Source organism: Myotis nattereri, assembly GCF_964212035.1.
Source record: "Myotis nattereri genome assembly, chromosome: 20".
Taxonomy (NCBI): Eukaryota; Metazoa; Chordata; class Mammalia; order Chiroptera; family Vespertilionidae; genus Myotis; species Myotis nattereri.
Window position 1 is genome coordinate 11,342,484 of NC_138096.1, and position 8,640 is coordinate 11,351,123.

Below are 8,640 nucleotides of genomic sequence, written 5' to 3' on the forward strand. Positions count from 1 at the left end.
CTATTTTCCCTGCTTAACAAGGGCCCAGGTGTCAAGAATGATAGGAAACTGCTGTATTCTACCCGCCTTTTGAACATTGACAAATATGTAGTCACATATTAAAGGCTCTCAGAAGATGTGATCAAGTTAAGAAACTTATTGCCCAAGCTGGTTTGGCTCAGTGGATAGAGCATTAGCCTGTGGACCAAAGGGTCCCAGGTTCGATTCCGGTCAAGGGCACATGCCTAGGTTGTGGGCTCAGTCCAATGTGCAGGAGGCAGCCAATCAATGATTCCCTCTCTTCCTCTCCCTTCCTCTCTGAAATCAATAGAAAATATATATTTTTAAAAAAGAAACTCATTTACCTTTTTTAAATAAGGTCACTGATTTCACAGAGAGGGAGGGAGAGGGAGACAGAAACAAAAATGATGATAGAGAATCATTGATGGGCCACCTCCTGCATGCCTTCCACTGGGGATCAAACCCGCAACCTGGGCATGTGCTCTGATCAAGAACCAAAATGTGGAATATGTATATCCATTATTGGCCTGTCCAAATACACTCTTGTTTGAACATGAGCAGTTTTTCCTCCGATACTCTGCAATTCTTTACCGTCAGTGTATTTACATAGTCAGCCATATTTTTGTGTTAACTATACTTCTACTTGTTCATGGGTTTTTTAAATTTTACTTTATTTTTATCCTAAGAACCATGACCTCCTGGTTCATGGGTCGATGCTCAACCACTGAGCCACACTGACCAGGCAAAACATTTACCTTTGACCCAGTATTTCCCAAACGTATGTGGCCACATAACCTTTGCTGCTGCTGCTATTGTAGTCCTTATTGTGCTCATTAACAACCAAAGGAATTAGTGCTATAGGAACATACTTTGGGAATCATCGGTCCACATGGATGATAACAATAGTGAGCCATTCAAAATAAACACTAAGCCATTTCTTCTCTAACATAACTGACCCACAATTATCTAAAGGGATGCGACGTTAACTAGATAAACAACCATGAGCAATGCTGCAGATTTTAACAGAAAACTGAAGTACGGACTGAACCACAAGGAGTCCACAAACAATTGCCTTTATGTCATTGGTCTCTGAGCCCCATCACTTCTGTTTGGGTCACGCTACGGCCAGCTCATCTCACCAGTTGCCTTTCTTAATGCATCACGATGTTATCTTCCCAACATCAGATGACGCTTGCTGCCGACAGTGTATGTTTATGGTGGTGAAGGAAGTGACTTTGAAATGTTATAAATGTGATTCCTTCACCAATATTTTTTTATCCTGATGACAGAACCAAGTGAGGAAAATCCATGCTGCCTTGCCTTTTCTCAGCTTTGCCTAGGAACACCAGCAGCAGCCTCTCTAAGTCACATCTGCTTTGTCTTTTCAGGAGCAAAACTCAAAAGAGGCTTAAGGTAAACTGTGCTCTTCATAGATAAACACCGTCTATATATAAACTCCAAAGAGCTTACGGTACCCGCTACCCCACCAGTGATCCGTCATCTCATTCCTTGGGACTTTGAAAAAAACCCTTAATCTTAATTAAAGCTACACTTTAATCTTCAGAGATACTGCCAACATGTGGAAGATGGATATACATTATTGGCCTGTCCAAATACACTCTTGTTTGAACATGAGCAGTTTTTCCTCTGATACTATGCAATTCTTTACCATCAGTATATTTACAGAGTAAGGCATATTTTTGTGTTAACTATACTTCTACTTGTTCATGGGTTCTTTTAAAAATTTACTTTATTTTTATCCTAAGCAGTAATGTGTATAAAAATCAGCGTGATAGGTTCCTCATACTCCTAATAAATATGAGAGTCCCTGCGCCCCTTAAAATCACCCTGTGTCTCGCCAGCAGAAAGCCTCGCCCCCACCTGGGAATTTCTTGCCCTGAAAATAAGGGCTGAGAGTTGGAGCCGGGAACCGTGAAAATAACCTCTCTTTACTCTCCTTCCTACTGGATCCATGCACAAATAATCAAACAAAAAAAAAATGATTTATTATACTGCTTCCTGAACGGGAAAAAAAAAAAAAGGAACTCTTTAACATACTGTGATCGGATGGATTTTACAGTGGAGAACTAGCAAACGCATTAGGGCAAGCGTCCCTACCACTGGGTTTCTATGGGATGCAATAAATACTCCAAATGAGGCCTTTTCCTGAACGATGCAGTTTGACGAAGACCCGCGCGTCCCCTGGAACCAAACCCTGCTAACGGCTAACGCTGCAGATGTGGGGCCTCTGTGTGTTTGATTTTCTTTCTTTCTAATCAAGTGACCTGTTCTCACTTGGTTAAGTTTCAACCACAACGCATCACTGTAGTCTTTTTTTTTTTTCAAGATCCACGTCACAGCCCGGCGAGAAAGGAGGAACTTGCAGTGTCTGTGGTAACGTGGCCTGATAAACAGACTGGCTGAGCAGCACGAGCCCGCCCGCCTGCGCTATATAAAGCAGCGGGGCTGTGGGCGAGCAAGACAGTCGCCCCATGAGGACCATGCGAGGAGCAGCCATCCCCGCGCCCAGGTTGCACAAAATGCCCGGAATGCTCTTCTCCGCTCCTGCGAAGGAGCTGCAAGGCACAGATCATTCGCTGCTGGATGACAAGACGCAGAAAAGGAGGCCCAAGACCTTGTAAGTTCCCTTCGCTGTCTCGAGTGGGGACTTTGGGCTGAGATTCTCTTGAGTGGCAGAAGGAGTGAGCCCTCCGTTTAGCCGGAGCAGAGCAATTACCTGTTGGGTGTTCTTAGTATATTCTGTTGTATTAAACAGTGAATCATGACTGGGCATCCAATTGGGGGGGGGGGATTTTTCTGGATTTAAATTGGCTCAATCTTAATCTAACAACATGATCGCCTTAGTCACGGGAGGAGTTTATTTCAGGCTGTTCTCTTTTTATCAATGAAAAGCATCCTACTAAGGAGGTACGGATACTCACTTTGGTGTCTTTTGCAGCGGAATGGACGTGAAGGCATACCTGAGATCCATGATCCCACATCTGGAATCTGGGATGAAACCGTCCAGGTCCAAGGACATGTAAGTACACGAACCCACTGAACTATCCTTGTACAAGTGGTCTATGCATTCGCCCCGTATTCCAGCAAGAGATTAACACTGTGCTTAATGGACTTTGCATATTTTAAGTAACAAGCCTAAGGAGACGAGCATATTAATCCCAACAGAAATGAAATGCCAACATGTGTGTGCATATAGTTGCTATCTATCATACTGTTGGAAGATGTGTACTTGGATTTTTTTCATATTCTATTGGCAGATATTTTTATATAGTGATTCCATAGGAAACCTCATCTCGAGAGTAATTCTAAGGGGAATTTTGTTTCCTTACACGTCTTAGGAAAATGTATCAGGTCTAGGGTCTTAGTCTGTGACGTTATGAAAAGGCAGCAGCCGCTCTGACTACGAAAAACATTTACTGACATGTGCCAACCTTGTCCCTGCAGGCTCTCTGCTCATGAAGTGCTGCAGTGGTCTCAATCTCTGGAGAAACTTCTTGCCAACCGAGGTAAGGAGAGAGGAGCTACCGACCGTGTGTGGGTTCGGCCCAACAGGCTAGCAGGCTAAAGGGTGTCATTCAGATACAGGGTTGTAGACAGGAGGGCGTGTGGAGAGCTGTATTCCAGCTTCTGTGTGGTCACAGGTAGTTTCCGCACCTTATGCCTCGTTGCCCTGTAAGGATCGCTTAGCCCTCGGTGCTGCCACTGACCAATCTGCCAAGCCAGTCACAGGTTTCCAAGGATGGATTGGTATAGGAGCAAAATTGTAAATGGTGCTGGGGTTCTGAGGTTTAACACTTTTAAAAGCCAGCTAAACCTCTCAGCATGTGGACGGCTGTTCTGAAAGCTACCTAGAGCATGTATTTTTATCAGTAGCAGTCCCTCACTCAATTAGTATTTCATCATTCGCACACTCATGAACTCACTCCTCAGCCCATTTGCCTGTAGCAAGCATTTCAGAGGTGCCAATGACTCAAAATCAAAGACACATGATATCATGTGACACATGACACAACATGGGTACAATAAAGAACGATTTTTAAACAGTTTTGTGAGGCATTTCTGATAAGAGAAGGTGAAGAAGGAAATGAGTTTGCCTTATTCTTACCATGGCCACCGCAATTCCACTGGGATTAGGACGCGGGAGGGAGGGGTCCATGGGAAGTGTGTCTGTCGAGTGTGCACTCATCCTCTTCTCCCCACCAACACCTTAAGGAGATCTGCCACTAACACAGCTCAACCAGGTTCATCCACGTTGTGACCTGACTTAGTTTAAGATTCAGCCAAACCAATGCACGATATAGAAATGGCCCATTTGAAAGTCGCAGTCACACTTGGAAATACAATCAGTGCATCACACACAGGGAACGTACAGGCCTCACATTTTCTGACTAATGCGAATAGGACGGGGAAATTAGACTCGTTAGTCATAAACATGATGTTAATACCCTTTGTCAATGTTTGCTTCCCTAAGATACTCTACATAAGAAAAGAGGTTGCTTTGTAGCCTCTGGCAAAGCAGAATTTTCATTTAATTAGCAGATGGGAGCAAAGTACACAGTTTCACAGCCACTGCTCAGCAGCCTGTGGCTGTGGACAAGTGTGTCCGGCCCCAGATAAACTGTAAATGAAGGCATCTCTTAGGCCTTTCCATCTCTACAAACCATGACCCAGCTATTTTAGCAACCACCATAAAATAGTATTTTCTAGCAAAGTTCTTCTTCAAGCTGTTCCTTTATTGGCTCAATGAATATGAGTATCTCAACCCCCCCTCTCTCTCTCTCTTTTTAGCTGGTCAAGACATTTTCGGAAGTTTCCTAAAGTCTGAGTTCAGTGAGGAGAACATTGAGTTCTGGTTGGCTTGCGAGGACTACAAAAGAACGGAGTCTGACCTCCTGCATGGCAAGGCAGAGAAAATATACAAATCCTTTGTGCATTCAGACGCTGCTAAACAAGTGAGTATCAAGTTCATGACCACCCGTTCATGTGTGAAGGAACTTGAGCGCAGAAATATCCTTCAGCACACAGAGCAAGATGAGGTCCTTTTGGAGTGCCGTGATTTCACAGCTATCTACTTAGGTGTGTTCATATAGTTCAGTGCGAAAAGATTGGATAAAAGATTCATTTTGCAAAACTAGCTAATGTGATGGGGTCCTGGGTTACCGGCCAGAGTTGCATGCCAGGAAGTTCTTAATAAACTAGCTTATCTTGGGTGAAGATAAAACACAGGTTAATGTAACACAGACATACATACGATGCAGCGGCCAACATACTTCCAGTTAGCGGTGCTCACCTTCCAGTTAAATATGTTTGGTTCGAGCCAAATAAAACAGCTGCATAAAGTGCCCTCTCCTCCTATAAATTTTAAATGTCCATGTCCCTTTTTTGAGGGACATTTAAATTTTTCATGCCTGCCTTTCTGCATCCCCAACTATACAATGAGCTAACTTGGAGCAAAGGCTTTTTTGTGATATTTCTTTTTAATTCCGCCACACCTAGGATGGGTCTGGGCTAGAATAGGCATTCAGGAGATACTTGAACTGATTTAAATGAGGGCTCAAAGCACCTCTATCTTGAGGTGCTTCCCAAAAAACCCCACACAGTAATGTCATAAAATATGCAATAAATTGGAAGTGCATGTTCACTAATGAGAACTTCCCTTTGTAGATCAACATTGACTTTCACACTCGAGAATCTACAGCCAAGAAGATCAAAGCTCCAACCCCCACGTGTTTCGACGAAGCCCAGAAAATCATATACACCCTTATGGAGAAGGACTCGTACCCCAGGTTCCTCAAGTCGAATATATACTTAAATCTTCTCAATGACCTCCAAGCGAATAGTCTAAAGTGACCATTTCCCGGCTGGAGGGAATTATAGATGGTATCAAGTACCCAGAAGGAATGTTCCCGGATGGCTCCCTGGGTGAGCAACTTGGCCTTTGGGGGTGACTGGACAGGCCCGGGGAGAGGCGAAAGCACTCACAATGGATTAACGTGGACGCTGTCCAGACGCGGGGTTGAAGAAGGTCCGGGTGGAAAATGAGAGACAGTGGAAGGAAGGAGGCACTTTGGTACTGTCGCGACATAGAGTGACTTACGGACTAGAAAACTCCTCAGAACTGACCGGGCTGGGTCATCCCAGCTACACAGAAACTGTGAACAAAGGTTGGAAACTGATTAAGACATGCTATCAGCTTCAAGGTCAACGGACTTCTATGCTGCATATTATTCTATAGAGACTGTCTTGAGCTGCTGAAATCTCTTTCATTCGGATGACTATATTTTGAGATCACCACTGACACAAAGTGGTGTTGGTGTTGTCTTGTTGTTCGATTGCTTTGGGCTTGAAAGCGATGGAGAAAAGGATGGTGTATTTAATTTAAGCTATTGTTCTTAAAACTGGGAAGTCAGGATATATTTGTTAATTAAATTATCAGTGTCCATAATAAACGTGTTTTGTATTAAAATACATACAAGTGGTTCCTTTTTTAATTTTCCTGGATATTTTTTTTTAACTGGCATTTATTCCTCAGTTTTAACAAAAATTAATTCAAGCAAGGGTTTTCTGCTTTCCATCATTTCTTCAACATCTAAAATTATCGTCCAGTTCATTTGGGGTTGTCTACAATGAGACAGCCCAAATGGTTCCTGAAAATATATACAATCACAATTAGGAATTTGATACATTTCACTGGGTCTGTTCACCTTTGTTTAACCTAAAATGTTTGCTTAGTATGCATCCAGGAAAAGTAAGATTTTATGGGTATATTAAACTATTAAGGGCACAAGCTGTTAACATATTTTTATATGCGCATGGCTATTTTAAAGTTGCAATTAAACATTAGTTCTTTAAAAAATTTTAAATGGAACTATCATATAATTAAACCTATATTTTATGTATTGTATATATGTATTAGACAGAATTTATTGTTTTTGTCTTTGTTATGAGAATGCATAAAAATCAAACAAATATAATATGCTTTCATGTAGCCAATCTTCAAACTGATGAGCAACCAAAAAAGTCCTTTAAAAAGGAACAAAAAAGTTATTTAAAGAAGTAACAACTGCCTGGGATAGAAGGTGGGGGCAGGCTGGAAGAGGTCAATGGGGCGGGGGGTGGGGGGGAAGGGACATATGTAACTTTCAACAATAAAGATTATTTTTAAAAAAATTCAAGCAAGGGTCTTCTTTAAAAAAAGAAAAAAGAAGTAACAACTGCTATTTTATGGTGGTTGAAGGTTTATAAAACCCAGATGCATTTTCTTATTTAATGCTCATAGCAATCCTGTGAAAGCCAAGACTCAGGAAGATCAAATCACTACTTCCCAAATTTAGCTAACTTTCAGAATTACCTGGAATGTTAGCAAAACAAAGCACCCCTTTCAGGGTCCCCACCCCCCCCCACCCCCACCCCCCCCCCCACCCCCCCCCCCCCCCGCTGACTGAGTCAGAATCTCCAAGGGATCCAGTCTAATCCATGCTCCTGCCACAAGGCGACACTGCCCCCTATTGACCAGAAGGCATTTCCTAAGTCACTCACAAATCTGCACAAGGCCTAAGTGTCACCTAGGTAGAACAGTAAGACCACTCTGGAGAGATTGCCTACAGAGAGCAGAAAAAAAATCAAGAAGATGCAGAATCCAGCAAAGCCTGGAGAACTAGGATGGAATCATCAGCCACCCACACACCACACGGAAATACCATGGATGTCCTCAGTACAGGCACGTCCGGTCACCGGGCACGCAGGGAAGGTATGGGGCAATGTGCAGATCTGATTTTAAAAGGATTATTCTTGAGTTTCCATGGGGCAGCATCCCAATTAGCTCTGCTTTAAGCTTTATCCTACGGCTTAGCAGGTCATATAATAACAGGGGCTCAGGAAGGGAGTCCAGTCCCCCCCCCCCACCCCCCGCTTCTCCTCTGCTTCCTCTTCTTCTTCCTCTTCTTCTTCCTCTCCTTCTTCTTCCTCCTCTTCTTCTCCTTCTCCTTCTCCTCCTCCTCCTCCTCCTCCTCCATCATCATCATCATCATCATCATCATCATCATCATCATCAATCATCATCATCATCATCATCACCAGGTGCTTCTCTCCCCCATTCATTCCATCACCAAGCCCTCCTTCTACAATCATTGGGTGCAGTTGGCATATCGCTTGCCTTTTTTCTGTTACCCCTGCCCTAATAGAAAATTTCATTGCTTGGCAACTCATGTTCCTTCTTTTCCCCTCTCTCCAGCCTCTTCTCCATCCACCCTCTGGACAGCCACAGGCATCACCTTCTCAAACACAGATCTGGACGTGTCATTCTCATGACATACAGATCTCTCCTGGACCTCAAAACACTCCCAGCGCGACCTTCAGGGTATAGCTCCCGTTACTCCCCTCTGGGTATCCTTCCCACCGTGACGTCACACTGGATTAACTGCCTTTTCTTGAAGCCCTTGGTCTTCGCTTTAGTTAATCTCTACCTAAAGTTCCTTTTCCTACCTCCTTCCAGGCTCCAAAGCCCAATGATTCAAGCCCCGGGAAGAATCACTCCTCCATAAAGGCCTTTGAACACCTCACCCGACTATGGAGTTACTCTCAGTGTCGGCCGGAGGTGTTCTGAGCCCATAGAAACAC

The 8,640-nt window shown here is 43.5% G+C and overlaps 1 protein-coding gene across 1 annotated transcript; it reads left to right on the forward strand.

The window, feature by feature from the left end:
- Positions 1 to 2,356: 2,356 nt before the first annotated feature.
- RGS1 (regulator of G protein signaling 1) lies at positions 2,357 to 6,483 on the forward strand. The gene is made up of 5 exons (XM_081114405.1): positions 2,357 to 2,638; positions 2,960 to 3,040; positions 3,466 to 3,527; positions 4,810 to 4,973; positions 5,686 to 6,483. Exons 1-5 carry the CDS (start codon positions 2,493 to 2,495, stop codon positions 5,869 to 5,871), a joined length of 639 nt encoding a protein of 212 aa, XP_080970531.1. The 5' UTR covers positions 2,357 to 2,492; the 3' UTR covers positions 5,872 to 6,483.
- The last annotated feature ends 2,157 nt before the right edge of the window (positions 6,484 to 8,640 follow it).